This window comes from Cetorhinus maximus, chromosome 5, assembly GCF_964194155.1.
Source record: "Cetorhinus maximus chromosome 5, sCetMax3.hap1.1, whole genome shotgun sequence".
Lineage (NCBI taxonomy): Eukaryota > Metazoa > Chordata > Chondrichthyes > Lamniformes > Cetorhinidae > Cetorhinus > Cetorhinus maximus.
The window spans coordinates 9,328,893-9,350,449 of NC_135883.1; the positions used below are offsets into that span (position 1 = coordinate 9,328,893).

Sequence of the window (21,557 nt, forward strand, 5' to 3'; positions counted from 1 at the left end):
GTTTCACAAAGAGTCTAATGACCTCACATGACTGGTCAAGATCAGAGAATATGCATTTCGTATGATATCTCCTCCCCACCACACAACCAACCTCTCATGCTGCTCAATGGGCCACACCCAATCACTCACTCAGCACCATTCCCTGGCATTCAGGACTCAGGTCTAACATCCAGATACTGCATTTCACTCTCACACAACTACCAATGCCTGACTCACACCCACCTCTAGCTGCCTCCCCATACCTCCAGCTATTTAGCTACGGCAGGCACATTACCCAGAAAGAGTGCAAGAGAATCACTGACCTTCTACCCTCTCTCTTGCAGAACAAGGTGTCCCATAATAAAAGAGAGTAGAACAGAGCAAAACGGACATGGATGCCTGCACTGCCCTACGAAGGTGACAGCTCTCCTTAACATGAGGCTGTGACAGAATCCTTGCCATCTGGCTTCACTGAGAAATTGAGGATGATGGCATATCCCCGCCTTATGCCCCTTTTCAGCGTCCAGCTCACCCTCATCCTGGCATGATGGACAAGCTGCCTTCTGACACCCAGGAACTATGGCCTGCCCAGCCTAAGTAAACCCAGGAGTAGGAGAGAGGGCAACGACACACCACTGATGAAGAGGCCCCTCACTTGATCTAACACGTGCAACCACCAGATACTGGCACAGCCATGTACCTTGGAGATAGTATGTATAGGGCTGGGATCTGCACTTGGTGAATCACTGGGCATGAGTGGGTTGCAGTCAGAACAGGAGCAAGGATAGTTTAAGTGCCAGCTCACTGGAGGATGAGGTAATCGCCGAGCTCTGCTGCAAAGGACTTAGATGAGGATCTTGATGGGACAGCTTACAGGAGAACACTAAAAAGGTGGTGCTCACCAAGGTGCTGGGCTCATTGGCTAGCCTGCCAGGCCGCCTCCTGCCACAGTCAAAGAGCAAGGATGAGTCCAGATCCAAATTGCCCGAGGGGGATTAGGTGGAGCTTGCCCTCTCCACAGGCATCATTCCATCTCCCTATTGTCCTGCAGACCCAGAGGAAATGCAACTGCAGCCCCCGTGCCTGTTTGAGCCTTTGTGCGAACAGGCCTTGCCTGTGAGGATGACTATGTCCAGCAACTTACCTCTACATGACCAGAAACACTCTGAGTGCTTTCAGACACTTTGCAATAGCAGAAATTCTTCAAAATCACTTTGCCTGCAAGCCAGGTGCCTGATCCTTTAAAATAGCACACACCCAGGGCCCAACTTGCAGTTCAACACCAGGAGAGTGACATGTAAATTTCTTTAATGACCTGTGTGATCCAAAGTAGTAAGTCAGTGATGTCCATGTGAGTGCCCTTCTGAAGAGGGGCCAGATGCAGCTGGTGGCACAGTGCACGCTGACAGGTGGATGCATTTAGTGCCACTGGAGGAAACCCAATTCACACCCATACCTTTTTGACATTGTGCAATGTGACAAGCATTTTATTTGAGCCCATAGCACAAAATAATGCTTTTCTTCAAATGCTGTGGACAGGATTTTGAGTTCGGGATGTGGTGCGCGGTCAGTGGGTCCGGGAGCGGCCGGGAAACGGGCTGCCACCTGCGATCGGCCCTCGAGCGGGATTTCACTCAGCGCTGTGGGAGTGGGGGGTGGGGGGGGCAGGAGGAGGGCAAGCGCTGAAGTCAGCGTGGGTGCGGGGGAGCACGCACAGAAAGCTCTCTGGAGGCAGAGAGCTGCCTCCGGGAACTGAAGAATTCATAAGCCACAAATAAAGGTTTTAAAATGCCAAATGAGTCACCTAAACATATGGATGCTGAAAATTCTGTCCAAACATTTTTATCTTTTTTAAAATTAATATCGGAAACCTTGTCCCGCCCTTGGATGAGGTTTCCTCAAAAAGGGCAAAGGCCGCCTGGCCGATTTGGCCGCCCGCCAACCGTAACATTGGACGGGCAACGAAACATCCCCGGTAATTGCAACGTTAACGGCCTTAATAGGCCTCTTAATTGTTAGCGAACTGACTCTCACATGTGCCTGCGGACTGAAATATCACACAAGCGCGCGATGGCGTCAGGATGCTCGCTCGACGTCATCACTCAGTATTTCACGCTCGATTTTGCCGGTGTTATAAAACGGCTAACGGCTGGTGAGGACTGAGGAGAGGAAAGGGTACTGTTAAGCTCAGATAAATCCAAGTGGCTCTGTTTTAACATATATTAAAGGAGCAGTACACATTCGATGGAATGAAAGATGCGTAAGGGAAACCTGCCACTGTCCCACGGACATCTTTTGAATCTGGGTCAAGCTAAAGGCTGTTGCAGATGTGCCACCTGTTTCACCTCCTCCCCGAAAAGGGGGGTGCAGCAGGGTAAAAATTAGCAGACACTTCATTAAACATACATTTTTTTATATTCATAATTGCATATTTTCATTGGCAGGTTCAATATTAGTTATTGTCCAGCCTAACATCGATAGAGGAGTACTACTCCTGAAATTATTTGATGAGATTAACTTGCTTTGTCAGCATTCCACTTTGTGTTTCGTCACCATTCCATTGCTCTGGATATTCCTGATTGCACTTATTAAATTTATACACAAAATTTACTGATACCTACTTTTCTTTGCTTTCTTTTTTTCCCTTGCCCTCCTTAGGCTTGTCAACGTCCTTTCCTGTGCTAAATGGCAAATAGACCACAGGGTGCAGAAAAAAAATTCAAAAATGAGCAATCGCAACAGGATGCAAACAATGAACTGAGGCTTATAGTTACAAATGCAGTATCTGACTCTTTTCTGTATTTCATCCCATTAGGTACTTGAAGAGATAGAATGTTGACAACAGCACATACCCATCTGTTTTGTGTTAGGTATTCTATAGATGTTATGAGATGACAAAAATATAGAATTGTTACCTGGCAGCTGTAGCGTTCCAGACCATTATAATAATTTAAAAACAGTAAAACAGAATCATTTACTATCCTTTGTAAAGCCACTGGCAGCCCAATTCAGTTCCTACCTACTTCATTCACAAAGGAAAATCTACCTAAAAATCCATTTCCCAGGACCCCCATCAAAATATTGGGGAGAATTTTCGACTTACCGAGTGGGGGCGCTCGCCGAGGCGTAAAATGACGCGGGGTGATGTCGGGCGTGCATCCCGACGCCACTGCGCGTCATTTAGATTTTCAGTTCGGTGGGTGCACAGCCGAACTGTCAACGGCCTGTTAAGGCCATTAATTAACTAATTAACCCTGTCGAGAAAGCTGTCTGTCCAACCTTAAGGTTGGCGAGGGAGGGGAGGCGAAGAGCCCAGGCGGCCTTTGCATTTTTCATGGAACCTCATCCACGGGCGGGATGAGTTTCATGAAGAGTTTATTAATTAAATAAATTTTTTCATTAAAGTTCATTGACATGTCCCAGCTCCTGTGACACTGTCACACAAGGGGACATGTCCTAAATTTTTTTTTTTCCCTTCACTGAAAATTTTCAAACTTAAAACTTATCTCCCTGAGGCATCTCTGGGCCTTAATTGGCTCGCCTACGTAAAATGGCGGTGCAGGCCCCATCGGGGGCACCAATCGGGTCCATACCCGCCCGCGCCCACCGCCTCACAACCCCCCTGGATGGTGGGGAGGGGAACATTGTCTCCATGATTTTACTGGGAAATTCCGATTGGATAATTTCACATAAGTAAATCCCTCAGTATTTGCTTCCTCCTTTGATCCACAGTTTTAAAAGCCATGCTTTAATCAACTAATTACCGCTTCTTGATTTATCTCCTGGCTTTTTCAAACTTGGTGGTGGTTTGCATGGTGAACCTTGCTTGTTTCGCGAAACAAAAATGTAAAAGTGCACTTCATCATTCAAATGAGCATTTTTAAAATACGATGCATGTGCCAGTAAGATATTTTCCTCTTAAGACAGTTATGTGAATGGATTAAAATGTAGAACTTGCCTAAGTACAAGGGGCTGAATTTTATGGCTGATGCGCAGGTGGTGGAACCCGCATGTCAGCGCTTAAAACGTCACGCACTGATGTCACGTGAGCGTCCCGACGTCAGCGCGCGGCATCGTGATATTTAGGTCGGCGGGCGCTATGCAGAGCGACGCGTGCCCGCCATTAATTAAAGGCTTTGTTAAGGCCCTTAAGTCGGCAATTGACGCCGATTTTGAGGAGCCCGTGCGAACTTCGGCTCGGTGCACGGGCCCAACGGGCAGGCGGGTAAGTGATTTTATAACAAACCTCATCCACCGGCGGGATGAAGTTTAATTTTGGCTTTAAAAAAGTTTAATAAAGTTTTTGTGCACTTTATTAACATGTCCCATCTCGTGTGACATTTTCACATGAGGGGGACGTGTTAATGATTTTTTTTATTTTTCTATTTTTAAACATTCACAAACTGTCAGCGATCGCCCTGAGGCAGCACTTAGCCTCAGGGAGATGTGAGCTGTTTTGTGCGCATGTGTGAAAGAGCGCACTCTCGCAGTTGGAGAATCCCCCTCCGCCCACACAGGGAGCGCATAGCGCTTCCCATCGGGCGGCACGCTGGGCGGACCTTAATTGGCCCGCCCACGTAAAATGGCGGCGGGGCCTGTTTTGGCGGCGGTGATCGGCTCCCCGCCCGCCGCTGAGTCGGTTGGGCCCACCTGCCCTTCAAGGGCAAAATCAGCCCAAGGAACTGTGGGATTTTACATCATTCTCCAATTAGACTAACAGACTGACCTTATCTTTGGTATGAAAATGTATTGCCACCCTCAACGTTTTAACTAAACGATTGGTGAATTCACCGTGCATCATTCTAAACGAATGATAGTGACAAACAGAGAAAAGTCATCGTAGCCTGAATTTTACCTTTGGCGGGCGCACCCGGTCAGCAGGCCTGGGAGCGATCGGGAAACGGACCGTCGCCTGCGATCGGCCCCTGACTGCGATTCCAGTTAACGGGCAGCCAGCGCGAAACGGGCACTGGAAAGCTCAGCGCTGCCGGGGTGGCGGGGACGGGAAGAGGACGTTGCCGGGGTGGTGATGGGTTCTGTAGGCACGGGCGAGCGGCGGGAGGAAGCTCCCTGAAGGTAGAGAGCTGCCCCAGGGAGCCGGAGACCCGAGAAAGCTCAAATAAAGGTCTTAAAAGCCGAAAAAATGTCCACGCATCACAGTCGATCACCTGAAAACATAGCTGATAAAAGTGCTGCCCGCAGGTGTTTATTTTAATTTTATTTCATCATAGAAATTTCATTCCATCCTTGGACGAAGTTTGATGAAAAATGCAAAGGCCGCCTGGTCGATTTGCCCGGCCGCCAATCATAAGGTTGGACGGGCAATGAAAAATCGGAGACAACTGCGCCATTAATATGTCTAAAGTATCTCATGAAGATTGGTGGGATAAATATTTATATTCATAAATATTTATTTTTTGCAAATAAATTGACTGTTCCTCACCAGGCTGAAGGATTGTAAAATGGGATAAACCCTTTGATAATATCAGTGCTTTATTGTAATATTAAATATGGAAATGTAGGCTGGTGACTCAGTGATCCTGGTTCATGCCAGGAGTGCATACCAGAAAATTTCACCCACCACCCCCCGCACTCGACCTCCCCATGATTTTAGACCATTAGTATTAGAAAAGTAGAGAACCATGGGCGAGGGGTGCAGTATTTTGCTTTTAAATATCTGTACGGGTTGTTTTAGGGTAGTTTTGTGAAAAGGGGAAAAATAGCTAGACAGATATTCTGCCTCATGAGAAAGACTAAACGATTTTCTTTTATTAAAACTGTTTCTGTCATTGTTCTTTTCTTCTCTGCTCTCTTAAGTTAGGTTAAGATTCCACAGGCACTGATTTCCTGGGTGACCAATATGTGAGCCTTGTAACAGAAGGACATCATGTTATTCTGCCAAGGGTTGCTCGATAGGGAGCAGCAGCAGAAGCCCTGAAAAAAATTCTCCACATTTAACATGAAGAGCTGAGGCCAAACGGAATAACCTTACCATTATCCTGAATGGGATCAGTACAATCTGGAGATCAAACCTAGGGCTTTTTGACCTCTGTAGTTAAGCTACTCACTAGCTAAATCCCACTGAGCCATTAGAGACATCTATGTTTTTACTTTGCATTTTCTTACATAAAACCATAGAACCATAGATCACTACAGCACAGAAAACAGGCCATTTGGCCCTTCTAGTCTGTGCCGAAATATTATTCCGCTAGTCCCTTTGACCTGCACCTAGTCCATAACCCTCCAGACCTCACCCATCCATGTATCTATCTAATTTATTCTTAAAACTTAAGAGTGAGCCCGCATTTACCACGTCAGATGGTAGCTCGTTCCACACTCTCACCACTCTCTGAGTGAAGAAGTTCCCCCTAATGTTCCCCCTAAACCTTTACCCTTTCACCCTAAAGCCACGTCCTCTCGTGTTTATTTTTCCTAATCTAAGTGGAAAGAGCCTACTCGCATTTACTCTGTCTATACCCCTCACAATTTTGTAAACTTCTATCAAATCTCCTCTCATTCTTCTACGCTCCAAGGAATAAAGTCCTAACCTGTTTAATCTTTCCCTGTAACGCAACTCCTTAAGACCCGGCAACATCCTAGTAAATCTTCTCTGCACTCTCTCAATCCTACTGATATCCTTCCTGGAGTTAGGCGACCAGAACTGCACACAATACTCCAAAGCTGGCCTCACCAATGTCTTATACAGTGTTGGTTTGGCTCAGGTAGTGGCATTCTATCTCTCAAAAGTATGTGGGCCCAAGGCCCTCTCCTGGATTTGAGCATATAATCTAGAATCAGAGCATGGTTCCAGCACAGGGGGAGGACATGGCCCATTGTGTTGTGCTGGATCTCTGCAAGAGCAACTCAGCTAGTCTCACTCCAAAGCTCTTTCCCCATAGCCTTGCAAATCATTTCTTTTCAGGTGCTAAGCCAATTCCGTTTTGAAAGCAATGATTGAACCTGCCTCTGCCACATTTTCAGGCAGTGCATTCCAGTGCCTAACAACTTCCTGCCTGCTCTCTTTTTCCCTCAGGTCGTCTCATGTTTGCTCTTTTGCCAATCACCTTATATCACTGTGCTTTAGCTCACGACCCTTCCACTAATGAGAACAGTCTCTCTCTATCTACTCTGACTAGACTCTTCATGATTTTGAACACCTCTAACAAATCTCCTCTCATTCTCCTTCCAATCTATGCAGGCAACTGAAGTTGCTCATCCCTGGAACCGTTCTCATTAATCTTTTCTGCACCCTCTCTAAACACTTCACATCCTTCTTAAAGTGTGGTGCTCAGAATTGGACATAATGGGCAGAATTTAGCCCTCGATGGGCGGGTGGGCCCCACCGGCTCTGCGGCGGGCAGACAGCCGACCCCCACCACCGAAAAGGGGCCCGCCGCCATTTTGAGTGGGCGGGCCAATTAAGGCCTGCCCAGCGGCCTGCCCGATGGGGAGTGCCATGTGCTTCCTGTGCGGAGTGGGGAGAGGGAGGGAATCCCCAGCTGTCAAAGTGCGCTCTTTCAAGCATGCGCGCGAAACAGCGCACAGCTCCCTGAGGCAAAGTGGTGTGACAATGTCTCACGAGATGGGACATGTTAATAATAAACACATAAAATGTATTAAATGTTTAAAAAACGGACATGAAACTTCATCCCACCAGTGGGTGAAGTTTCATGAATAATCTGGAGCCCGCTGGGGCTCCTGGCCTGTCCGCCAGCCTTAAGCTTGGCCGGGCAGGGTCTTTAACATGGTTAATTAGCCTGTCAATGGCCTTAATTGGCCATTGACAGGTCGGCGGGCGGACAGCCGATTTTGCTGCCCGCCCGCTTTCCTAAAAATTTAAATGGACCGGGATGACGTCGGGGATTCCTCCCGACCTCATCCCGCGTCATTTTCCCCTCGGCCACCAGGCCCCGCCCCCAAATCGCCGAGGGGAAAATCCTGGCCAATGCTGCAGCTTAGGGCGAAGCAGTATTTTATAAAGGTTCATCAAAACCTGCGAAGAACTTTTGGGTTCCGAGGAAAAGTCATATTCAACTCAAAATGTTGATCCTGTTTCTTTCTCCACAAGTGCCGCTGCACCAGCTCAGTAGTTTCAGCACTTCCTGTTTCATTTCATCACGTCTTGCTTGCTCTAAGCCTCCATATTTATGAAACCCAGGATCCCGAATGCTTTTTAATTGCTTTCTCAACCTGCCTTGACACCTTCAACAATTTGTGCACATGTACTCCCAGATCTCTGCTTTTGCACCCACTTCAGGGCTGTACCCTTTACTTTTCATTGCCTCTCTTCATCCTTCCAACCAAAATGTACCACAACTGCGCTGCGTTAAATATGATTAGCAACATGTCTGCCTTTTCCACCAGCCTGTCTGTGCCCCCTTGAAGTCAATCACCATCCTCCTCACAGTTCACAATACTTCCAAGTTTTGTGTCATCTCCAAATTTTGAACTGGTGCCTTGTTTACCCAAATCTAGGCCTGTGATTTTTCAGCCCTGCCTGCCTCGGGACCAAAAATTCCTGCCTGACATCAACGGATCTTTGGCTGGTCCATCGAATTTTCCATCCCGCCCACAATGATTCCTGCCGCGCGGGGGACAGGAAGATCCTAGCCTAGGTCATAAATATATGCCCAAAAAATTCCTGGTAGCAAGCCCTGGGGAACTGTCTTCCTCCAGTCTGAAAAACAAAGGTTCACCACTGCCTGTATAATAAAAGCAAAATCTGAAATAGAAACAGAAAATGCTGAAAGAAACTCAGCAGCTCTGGCAGCATCTATGGAGGGAGAAACAATGCTTTGAGTCCAATATGGCTCTTCTTTGTATAGTTCCGAAGAAGAGTCGTATTGGACTTGAAACGATCTGCTGAGTTTTTCCACATGTTTTTAGTTCATCACTACTTTATGTTGCATGTCGCTCAACCAACTTTGTACCACTGACCCTTTTGATACCTGAGCTTCTACTGCTGGCAGTTATCAAACACGTTTTGGAAGTCCAAGTACACTACATTAACCACATTACCCTTATTCATCCTCTTTATCACCTCTTCAGAAAACTCCGGAAACTTGGTCAAACATGGTTTGCCTTTAACAAATCCATGCTGGATTTACATACAAACACATGAACACATGAATTAGGAGTAGGAGTAGGCCACTCGGCACCTCGAGCCTGCTGTGCCATTCAATAAATTCATCGCTGATCTGATTGTAACCTCAACTCTACATTCCCACCTACCCCAGATAACTTGTCACCTCCTTGCTTATCAAGAATCTATCCACCTCTGCCTTGAAAATATTCAATGACTCTGCTTTGACCACCTTTTGAGGAAAAGAGTTCCAAAGACTCAAGACCCTCTGAGAAAAAAAAATTCTCCTCACCTCTGTCTTAAATGGGTGACCTCTTATTTTTAAACAGTGACCCCTAGTTCTAGATTTTCCCACAAGAGGAAATATCCTTTCCACATGCTCCTTGTCAAGACCCCATAGGATCTTACATGTTTCAGTCAAGTCACCTCTTACTCTTGTTAATTCCAGTGGATACGATCCTAGCCTGTCCAAACCTTACTTGTAAGACAAACTGCCTATTCCAGGTATTAGTCTAGTAAACCTTATCTGAACTTCTTCCAACACATTTACAGCCTTCCTTAAATAAGGATAACAATACTGTACACAGTATTCCAGATGTGGTCTCACCAATGCCCTCTATAACTGAAGCATAACCTCCCTACATTTGTATTCAATTCCACCCCCTGATAACATTCTGTTAGCTTTCCTAATTACCTGCTGTACCTGCAAAGTAACCTTTTGCGATTCATGCACTAGGACACCCAGATCCCTCTGCATCTCAGAGCTCTGCAACCTCTCACCACTTAGATAATATGCTTCTTTTTTATTTTTCCTGCCAAAATGGACAATTTCACATTTTCACACTTTATACTCCATTTGCCAGGTCTTTGCCCACTCACCTAACCTATCTACATCCCTTGTAGCCTCCTTTATCCTCGTCACAGCTGACTTGCCTACCTATCTTGTGTCACCAGCAACTTTAGCAACCGTACCTTTGGTCCCTTCATCCAAGTTATTTATATAAATTGTAAAAAGTTTGGGCCCCAGCATTGATCCCTGTGGGTCACTACTCATTACATCTGGCCAACCCAAAAAATGACCCATTTATGTGTCCTGTTAGCTAGCCAATCTTCCATTGCCACATATTTGAGATCACTGTGTGGGTGACATAATAGATATTAGGTGGTGTACCCCCATATGCAATTATTTCTACAGCCAAGATGAAGCTGTTAAACGAGGCCATTGATCCTAGCGTTTAAAGAGCACGAGAGGACATCGAGGCAGGTTTTCTTTTGGCAATAGTATCTGTTAGAAAGCAGGGGAGGGGGAACAGCCTCAGATCTATTTGTATTCTTGGCCCTTAACACTGCACAGGAATATTGTGGGTGCTGCCGGTGGCAATACAGTAGAAGCATAATTATGACAATTTGTACATTTATAAGACATTGCCTGCCAGATAAATTTACATGGGCAATAACTCAGTGATGAAAAGTACACCAAAATGCCATGATGTTGTCAACATTCAATTTACTAAAATGTAATTTTCCCCCCTCGTTCTTGCTGTTCCTGCTCAGCTTCATTTTGGTTTTATGTTTCTTTTGGTATCCTACTCTAATGCTCATTTTTTCTAAATGCGGATAGTTGAGTGTGAACAGGTTATTCATCTGTGGGGTCATTGATCCTGTTCTCACTTTATAATGTGTATGTGCCTTTCTCGCTGGTACCACTGGATAACAATTTGGAGCAAGCAAAACCCGATTGATTTTTTTTCCCCCTGGAGCAGGGGTACCTGTCTGGGATCAGCTAACTCATTACCAATGAAACCTCAGGACATCCTGTCTGTACTGCTCAATGCTACTGCCTCCACCCACTGAACTGAGCACTTTAAGGATGGATTTTAAACTGAGTCCCAAATATCTTGCCATAATAACAAAGAGTAAGAAAGATGGTCAGTTTTCATGCACAAAGAAAGCTGAATTTGCACTTAGTTTTCCGCTTTACTCTCCGAACTCAAAGTCTACACTGCTAAATAAGCAAGATCTCCACACTAATTATAACGATTGATTTTATTAAGTATTTAAAGGATGGAACCTAGCAAAAGTCAGATACCACATTTTCAATCAATATGCTCCTGATACAAGTTCATACCTGCCACCTTTATTGTTAACTCTCAAGAACTTCTGTAGCATTAAAAGAATAAATGAATCTAACGCAAAATGCTTTTTTATACTCCAATCATTTTATCAGTTGGAGGAAAGACACATTCAGATCGAATTTGATTCCAGAAGCAGTTTTCAGGGATCAATCAACAAGTTAATACCATTGGCACGGGAACGTTTACTATAAAGGTTGGCAAAAAAGCATTTATATTTCAATGTCTATGTGTGATTTATTTATGAAAGAATAGATGCACAAAAGTAATTAAAAAAATTAACCATAACACTGAAACATATAAGCACCAAGTTATTAAATATAAATCCTCAACAAAAATGATTGACAAAAGTGCAATTTACCATAATTTTAATGTGGGGTAAGATTTTTTTTCTGTGTACCTGATGTAACAAACTCATAAACATGTTAGTTATAGGAGATGGGCAAAGTTTTCACCATCATGCCACATGAACAAAAATAGTTTTGTTTTTTATGTTGCTTCTTGCTCCACAAAAGTAAGTAATTTATCAATGCTAAAATAAATCAACAAATTTAAAATGATCACTAATATTAGTCGACTGGTCTTTATTTGTTCACTTAAAATTTTTGATCCTTTTGAATGCATTGCTGGCATTACATTTCTTTCTTCATTTAGGAAACATCATTCAAATTACTTATTCATATAGGACCCAATCAAAGGTACTCAGTGCCTGATCGAGGGACTGGGCATTGGGAAGGGGGTGGGACCGCTGACAGCAACCAGCCTGCCCTTGCTGCTGAACCCCGCCCCGACCCCCCTGCATCCCTTCCACTGCAACTCCCATCCCATGAGCTGCTTCTCCCCACGTTACTTATCTGTGGCTTGAGTTGCTCCGCGATCCTGAGACTCTGGTGCCTGTCTTATCGGCAGTGGCCACCGCTTTCCCAGTGGCACTGCTGAGTACAAGAGCAGCTGTCTTCTGATTGGCCAGCTGCTCTCGAGACCTCTGCCTCCTGGGGTCTTGATTCCAGGGGAAGCTAGCCTTGCCTCTTCCTGATTGGCTTGTGGTCCAGTGGGCCTTCCCGAAAAGAGGCAGTGGGTGGGGGGTCTCCCACCGGCTCTCCAGCCAGCAGGCGAGACCCCCAATGCCTCCACAAGATTCCAGCAGTTAACCCTGTTTCTCTCTCCATGGTTGCTGCTGAGTATTTCCAGAATTTTCTGTTTTTATTTCAGATTTCCAGCATCCAACAGTATTCTGCTCTTGGATGACTTTTTGGAAGTTAGGGTTTGGACTCACATTCTACCGCTTCATGGCATAGCACCTGGGGGTTCCACCCATTTTCACATGAAAATATAAATGGGGGACCTAGCATTTTGATTCAATCTTGCCCACTATTTAGACATAGGAATCTGTGGTGTGTTTGTAGCAGGAAGGAGCATGATGTAATATGTCTGCAATATATTCATTTGCATTATAACTGTTTAGGCTGCTTTATTCTGTTGCTATAAAGATGCTATTTTCAAAATACCCCTAATACCAAATAAAGTGTTTCAGTTGATCCAAATAATCTCTTAACAAGCAATGAAGATTATAGTAACACTGAAGTGAAGTGGTAACTAACGGAGAAGCTTTTCATTGTTCTAAGATATATCTTGAGACTCCTTTATTTATAATTTCCAGTTAAATGCTGAAGTTCCTCCAGAATTCTCAAATGCCTATTTCAGTTCCAGTATTGATAGATAGCATTAGCCGATCTAACAATCTAATACTTGATAAGAATATGTTTCTAATTCTCGTTGGAATCAAGTGGGTTTTAGGAATAAGTTCCAATGGAGCTCTTGGCTCACATAGCATTTAGAAATGAAAATATTGCACTGCTTTTCACTAAGGGGTACTTTTAGCCTAACTTATTAGATGAAAAATACATGTGATGGGTTGTAAAGCCGGTTGTACACCCATTATTACTCTTCATTGGTTTCAGTAGAGAGTAAAATTAGGCAGCACATAAAACCAACATTGCATCCAATCCCGACAAGTTTCCTGAAGAGTTGGTTATGTTAAAACTACCCCATGACCCTCAGTAGACAAAGAGCTTTGTGTCTTTGGTTAGGATTTCAATATAAAACTATTCATTCGTGAGCGACATCGACTGCAAATGTCACATTTTCCATTTTTTTTTATAGTGCAGTCTACAGTTCATCAATAAAGTGAATAAATTAATAGAAATGAATCTTTTACTTCAATCTTTACCACAACTGCAGCAAGGGACTGGTCAAGTGGCACAATACCAAAACAGTCAGGTTAAATCGTGACTGCAACACCATTGGGTAGATTTGCTAAATTTGAACTCCTAATATTAAGCTTTGTGTGCCAGAGAGCATTTTTATTTAATTTCTCAAAATGTGCTCTTGGTGCACAAATCTCAACAATGGAACAGTGATAACACTTACACAATCTACCATTATGTCTTTCAAAGTTTTAAGATAATGAGTTTGTGCCAAATATGTGGGGCAATGCTTTTCTGTGAACTTCAAATTTATTTGACCTGTGGGGAAGCCTGCCATATCTATTCTTATATTCTGACCTTAGGTGGTTGTAAACCTATGTTTGGTAAGTGATGGGGAGTTGCTCTCTACTGCTGATCTTACTTCCTTAACACTTGCATCATTTAGTTTTTCATTTGGATCTCAGCTGCTCCTATATTGTGTACATTGGTTGCCTACTGATGTAAAACATCCAGAATTCATAGCTCCTATGAATCCTAACAGGCTTTAATAGGCAGGGAACAACCCCCTTCACTCAATTCCATCTGATTTGATATGACCTGGGTAATTTGATTCCAGTTTTAAAAGCTTTAGCTGAAGCAACTGTAAGGATGGAGTGAACACAGAGATTTTCATCTCAGTTTTCTTTGACGAATAGCTCACAGATATCATATTAAGCTCCGTATGAATCATTGTTGTGGTTTCAGAGATGCAGCTCAGTACCTGAATGGTATAATGCTTGGCTCTTTGTTACCCTTACTTCTGCAATCACAAAATCATTCATATCAATTATATGTTCATGGTGACCATGACATGTTTACACAGCAAAAAAAAATTCCAAAGCAGCTACGACAAATAATCAATACAGAATAAAATGAATGTCCTAGAGAAAGCAATACTATAAATTCTAGCTCTAGAGGTCATTTACAAAAAAGCCACACAGTGTAGAGATGCCAGAGTTAACTAATCACACAGCAACCACCATACAGTTAAAATCTGTATACTCTGGCATATCTGCACCTTATCCTATAAATACACTAAAAGGGCAATGGCTTCATTGAAAGTGTTTGAAAAACCTATTTTCTGTTTGGTAAGGAGAGGATTAAAAAGAGCCATGACATCACTTGTAAGTGACATGATGATGCATTTCAATACCATTCACATTAAGTCGCATATTTATAAATAAACAAGAAAATGTTTTTCAAACACTTTTCATAAGCTGATATGCCCCTTTAAAATATACCCCTATGTGCTAAGTTCCTAGTATGCAAATAAACTCAGTGCCTCACTACTTTATAAATATAAAACAACTTGTATCTCTCTTTCCTCGGTTATACCTGAGCAAAATAACATTGTCTTCCTTATGATACAGATAACACTGATGCTATTAGCTATCTGTAGCAATGGAGCATGAGCAAGATGCTTCAAGGTATTCCTGTTCATGTGTATTGCTGATATTTCCATTAACAATGCTAGCAGTCTTGCCTACTGAGTCAGAGCATCGGTGGTTCAAGCCCTACTTATAAGGCTTGAAAACACACCCTTGAAGTCAGTGCTGGATGAGGTTGCCTTTTAGGTATGATATGAAAGCATGGTGGGTGGTGGAGGAGGATATTGTGCTTTGCCTTTTCTTCAGTGGATGCCAAAGATCCTGTAGAACATTTTTTGATGAAGAGCAGGGATTTCTCCAGGTGTCCTTCATGTCATAAACCGAGTCACCCCATTAAGCCAAGTCAACAGGTCATCCATCGTTTTGCCATTTGTGGGAACTTCCCATTGCTATATTTTTCCACAAAACAACATGGATTGCACTTTGAAAATAATTAATTGGGAGGAATTTTGGGATAGCCTGCGGATACAAATGTATCTATATAAATGCAAATTCATATTTTCTTTCTTAGTTTCGCAGTATTAATGCCGCCAGCATATGCTGTCTAGTGCAACATTAATGAGCGGCAGCACAACACAGTCCAACAAGGCTACATAGAATTTCCATGTCACTTTCTGCTTTCTTTTTTATTAGTCTCAAGCGAAATAAAATGCACCTTCAGATCTGCATCTAATTAGAAATAAGAGCCCTTTGATGAAAACGTCCCTGTGCACCATGTCCCAAAAAACATGCTTTATATCAAATAATGCTGTTTGGAACCCATCAGCTGGAAACCTGAATTGAACTTTTCAAGAAGAGAGAATAGAAACGACGTTTCAGTGACTTAAGCTCACATTCACAGATGGCTACACAATTTGCATCACTATACCATCTACATTGCAGCCGCATTATGTTGAGACCCCATTTCTGCCAAAACCCATCAAAGACGATGACCTCAGGGTTGTGAGTGAACAGCATTTCCTGTCCCATAAGCAGAACATCAAGATGATCACCTGGGATACTCAGCTGGGTGGAGACAAACCATTAAACTTAATCACTTGGACAATGAGACCCTGGCTAAGAGAGGGTTTCCCAGACATAGCTCTGAACTTTACCCCTGGGCAGGCACACGTGACCAGTGGGCCTGCGACCAGTTGGGAAATGGGCCACCTCCTGCGATCGGCCACTGACTGCAATTTCATGCTGGCTGGCCAATAAACGGCCAGCTGGTGTGAAACGCATGCTGAGAAGCTCAGTCCTGCCGGGGTGGGGGTGGGAAGAGGGCGGGCAATGATGTTTCATTGGGCGTGGGTGAGCGCTGCGAGAAAGCTCCCAGCAGGCAGACAGCTGCCTCAGGGAGCTGCAGAGCTGAAAATGCTGAAATAAAGTTTTAGAAGCTAAAGAAGTGCCCATGCATCATAATCAATCACCTGAAAATATAGCTGCTAAAAACACTGTTCAAAAAATTTGTTTTTATTTTATTTCGTCACGGAAATTTCATCCCACCCTTGGTTGAGGTTGGATGAAAAATGCAAAGGCCGCCTGGCCGATTTGCCCTTCCGCCAACCGTAAGGTTGGATGGGTGATGAAAGATTGGAGCCCATTGCACCGTGAACGGGCTTAATTTCCCTCTTAATTGTCGGCGGGCGGGCTTCTGACTTTTGCACGTGGGCACCGAGCAAAATATCGCAAGTGCGCGATGACGTCGGGACGCTTGCCCGACGTCTTGTCGTGCAATTTTACTCCCGATTGGATTGGGCGTGCGCCTGCCCGCAGGATGTAAAATTCCGCCCATGGTCTGCTCAAGTTACAATTGAAATACATTGGCCATGACCGTGTTTAAATTACTGGTCAGTTGAAGAGGGACAGTTATGTGAACCTACTTGTGTGTTTTAACCCGTGCTTTCTCTGAGTACAGGACAGGCACATGGGATGGAAGAAGACCCAAGTGGGGTCCTCCTCCTCTCTCTCTCTCTCTCTCTCTCATCTCTCTCTTTCGCTCCAAACCAATTTGCAAGCTCTAGAACCATGTTTGCTGATTGTAGATATCCAGGTGCTGCGGACAGAGATTTCTTCAAAGAATTCAACTCAGCATTAGTGTCTTCAGGAGAACAGACATATTATCTGTCTACATCTTTAAATCACTGGAAACATCTCAGGGCCACCAGATTCAGCCTGAGGATAGCAAAGTCACCAACTTCCACAAACCGCATACCCCTTTAATTTTTACTGGACTCTAACTTGCTTAATCTATCCTTCCCCACTGTGTAATCTATTTTTAGAGTCATAGAGTCATAGACGTCTACAGCACAGAAAAAGGCCCTTCGGTCCATCAAGTCTGCACCGGTCAAACAAGTACCTAACTATTCTAATCCCATTTTCCAGCACTAGGCCCATAGCCTTGTATGCCAAGCATCGCAAGTGCACATCCAAATACTTCTTTGTGTGGGTGTACATTGAGCGAGTGCGTGTGTACGAAAGTCAGAGTACTTTATTTTATTTGATTATTTTAGTTAGACCAGGTTATGTACACTAAAAGCTATCCTCTTTTCTTTGTTAAAACTCAAGAAAACCTGTCTGATTGTGCATTTTATGATCACAGCGTGTAAACAGTTAAACACTCACAGAATTAGCAAGTATATCCTTTTTTTAAAAACCTGTTGCGGTCAAACAAGGAGAGGAAAATGAGGGGAGCCAACCTACCCCACCTCACCTGATCATGACAGCCACATCTGCTAGGAGTGTATATCAAAAAATTGAACTCTCCCTGGCCACTGTTTCTAGGCCATTAAAGTGAATGGGTCCAAACTGACAGGCTAGGAAGTCCACAATTTTGTTTTGACATGCATTTCCAGTTTGTGCAAAGTGCAGCAGAACATTCAGCCCTTTGATAACAGTGAAATATTGAAGCAAAAGGCAACCCCATAGTATCTTTGCTACATTGCCAAGCCAATAGTTTTAATGTCAGTCTTGAACAAAAGGCTATGCAAAGGCAATATTAAAATAATTCTAGTGTTGCTTTTCATATAAAAACATAATTATTTTATTTTCCATTTTCCACAGGTAAGATAGAACATTTTGGATCTTCAGTAATAATTGGAGGATAAATGCTTAACTCCCTATGATGTAACACAGCAATAAATCCAATAAAAACACAAATTCTGTGAAAGCATGGAGCAGATTTCACTCTGGTTCTCTTATCGCAGAGCTTTAGCTGGTGTTTCAGCACAGATTTATTTCCATATGCTGGTCTACGAAGGAGGAACAGGCTTCAATGCCAAATAAACTGTGCACAACCCCAGAAATATTTGTTGTTGTACTTGTTAAGTGGATCAGAATTCACACTATCAATCTACTTAAAAGAGGTGTTAGGAAATAGAGGCAGTTTAAGTAAGTAATATGTTGTGGTTGTTAGGAATGAGTTTTAGCTTTAAAGTTTAAGTTTGATTTGTATTTCTGTATTCGTGTGTTAAGAAAGGTCAAACTGAGTTTTAGTTTCACTTTAAAAGGTGCTTGCATTCCAAATGAGAATTTTATGACTGTGAACTCAGCAAACAAGAAAGTGCTGTTGCCTAGCAACAGGGGTCCAGAGTGGCAGGTCCCTCCCACAGGCACACACAGAAGAAGATAAATAGCAATTTGATTTTGGAAGCTGTTTTGAGTTCAGTTGGTTTTAAAAGTAGCTGCCAGAGAGAGACTGGAGCAAAGCGGACAGATAGCCAGTCCCAAGCTAAAGGAAAGACCCCAAAATTTAGGGGAGTGGACCAGGGGAAAGTCCCAAGTAGACCTTCTAGTCCAAGGGAGGACAGGAACCTGGAAAAAGGTCCTGTTAATGAAGTTAAGAGTGAGGGGCAGAGAGGAAGGCTCCAAGCTTCAGATTTAAAGAGACAAAAGCTGAAGAAAGCAGATTTATAGCGAGAACAACTTGCATGAGGCAAGAAGGTCCAAAGAGACAACTGAAGGTCTGTAACATTTTGTTATGGGCATGTGAAGCAGTGGTGTACTGTTGACAGCTCAGTCAGTGAGAGAGAGTGCATAGAAGACACCTTGAATGCATGTGGTGACCTGGGTAGAGAAACATCGGAAGGAGAGTTCGAAACCTTGGAGGTGAACCCTTGCGGAAGGCGTCTGAGAGGAAGCATTGGTTTGGGAGAAGATTCCAAGGCGAGTTCTTGGAAAGTGGAGATTGGAAACCCTCGTGTGGAATATTGAGTTCAGTGACACCAGTTGGCTCATGGTGTAATAAGCGTCTGGGGGTGGGGGGAGTGGGGGGATGGGTTGTTGAGGAGAGATTCATAGCATCTGTTTGAGGTGGTGTCTATCACTTGGTTTCAGAGTGTGGTGTGTCTGACCACAGGGTTCCTATTGGCACATGGACTGTGCACTTACTGTGAACATTAAAGTATAAGATAGCTTCTGTAACTTGTGTTATCCTTACAAATCTGTATACATCTGTAAACATATAGTTGTGGGTGAAGGAGTATTGTGATATAGTTCATCTTTCCTTGTTGAATAAATGTTTTATTCTTCCATTATAAGTTCATCAGCTGACTCCTGTGACTGTGCAATAGCTATTCTCCATCTATCTAAACAAACGAATAAAAATTAGAATCTATCAAGCTGGACCAGGCTTCTCCAGGGGTAATCTCAGCTGGGGATCATAAGAGAGGTGAAAAAGTTATCACTTGAATTTTTAAATCTACAACTTTTTCTCATCCTTTTCTAGTTGTCATTAAATCACCCCAGTGCAATGGCCTCCAACATGAATTCAGCACATTATGATTATTGTTAAATTAATGCCAACTATGTTCTGGCACGTAGATGAAGAGAAAATTACAGATGAGATGAGAAGAGAATTACAGTCTCCTCTTCTGTAAACTTGTTCTGTGGAATTAACTATCCAAACAAATCACTGGAAAAGTTAATATATCCACTCTTCAAATACCTGGGATCTTCATATTCCTCGCCAGCATACAACATAAAAAAGAATATAATTTACAATACACAGAATAAAGGCATATTCTAAAAGTATAATCAGAAAAATCCAGTGTATGGTAAATCTGCATGAAATAAGGCAAGGCATAAAAACAGGGTCACAGGACATTTGCCAGTTTCATTACTTTCACTGTGTGAATCTCTTTAAGAGGCTTTCTATAGTCAACATTTCAAGATGGTATAATCCCTCCACTAAGGCCACTGAGTGTCAGCTTGTTCCAACTACCTTAGCCATTTGGGAATCTGGAGTACTATTTGATTCAAAAAAGTGAAGATTCCAAAGCCAAATATTTGTCCAAATTGGGATGACAGAGGATACACCCATCCGCTTGTGCACTGAGATGAGCTCAGATGGCAACAGCTTGGATCTTGGTGGATCTAGGATTTAAAGAAACTTCCCTACAGCCAAGTTCAGTAAGAATTGACACTCACGAAATTCACTTTGATGCTCATTTGGCTGATGCCCATGATTATCCAATGTGAGGATTATTTGTTCTACACGGAGATGAATAGTGTCAGTTCCCCCCTTCCTCACAATAGAATGACAGCTGCTTTTTCCTTCGCTGCCAGTCTGAAAACTGCCGAATTTGAGGCTGTACTGTGATTTCTTTAAAATCATTACTAAGACTCTGATTACATGGAATCATTTATAGTTTTGAGCCCTTTATCAAACTAACAAAATTGACATTCAGTTTACTTCATGTCTTGAACTTGTGATGTCTGGGTTTAAAAAGTGTCGCACCATCAGAACAGATAACTTCAAATCGTTTACGCGTCTTCTGTTAAGTTTACAATGCTTTTTACAGCATTTTAGTTTAAGCAGTGAGTTCAGATATGATGATTTGTGGAACTGGTTTGGATGAGTTACTGGTCCCATTCGGACTTGTTTAAAATACATCAAATAAGTCAACAAAGACAGACAGATTTCTGCCACTGCAATTATATTAAAGTTACATCCAACTATTTGCAATCCACTAACTTTTAAAAGAGATTCTCTCCATAAGTGAAAGTTCCTCTGCTACACTGCCACAATTTTCTGCATTCGTCAGCCAAATTGCTAAAGTATAAATAGTTTCTTAAAATCCTACGTCAAGGAGAAACACAGGGAACATCTATAGATTCTGCTGATACCTGGGCACAGTTTGATATCTGTCGCTGAGCTGGTTTCTAATATCAGAAAGTTTTCTGAATTGGAATGCGTAACAAAAATGAAACCGCTTCTGAGGACTGGTTGTAAAAAAAAAGGTGGAGTTGGATAAGCCTCTCAAACGTACATGAACACACACAGAAAATGTTTTGTCATGACATATATATAAAATAACATCCATCAGCATTGGAGCTCTCATTTTTCATTATATTGATCTGGTGCATTGCTAAGCTGATTACTAGCTGATGTACATTAATTAGAATAAAAATAAATCAGACTACATGATATTATTAAAAGGATAAAGAATATTAGCATCAGAAAAACATTTGATTCTAAGCATAACCAAAAATTTTAAAAAAATTGATATGGACAATACCTGATTTGGGATCAATTTTCTTTTATTGAATAAATGATTCTAAATTTGAATAAGTGAAAATAAAATAATAAATTTTTAGATGACAATGTCTGATAGCAGACACTGCTCACAAGTGCAAAGACATTTTGTTCAACATTGTACGAAGAAGTAATTCTGAATTAATCACTAGAGAAGCACTGTTAGTGTCATTTATTTATTCAGAGTATTAGTCAGATAGCAATTGAAACATTTCA

The 21,557-nt window shown here is 42.8% G+C and overlaps 1 protein-coding gene across 4 annotated transcripts in view; it reads right to left on the bottom strand.

Annotated features, from left to right (window-relative positions):
- The window catches only part of otofa (otoferlin a), a 470,909-nt gene that overhangs the window by 208,443 nt on the left and 240,909 nt on the right, over positions 1-21,557 (bottom strand). For 2 of the 4 annotated variants that reach the window (XM_078541509.1, XM_078541506.1), the window contains exon 6: positions 12,063-12,087. The exons of 1 other annotated variant lie outside the window; for it this stretch is intronic. In XM_078541509.1, the coding sequence (XP_078397635.1) occupies positions 12,063-12,087 (25 nt within the window). Of the gene's footprint in view, positions 1-8,396; positions 8,436-12,062; positions 12,088-21,557 lie in introns of all 4 variants that reach the window. One more of the 4 variants, XM_078541508.1, reaches the window with a different exon arrangement.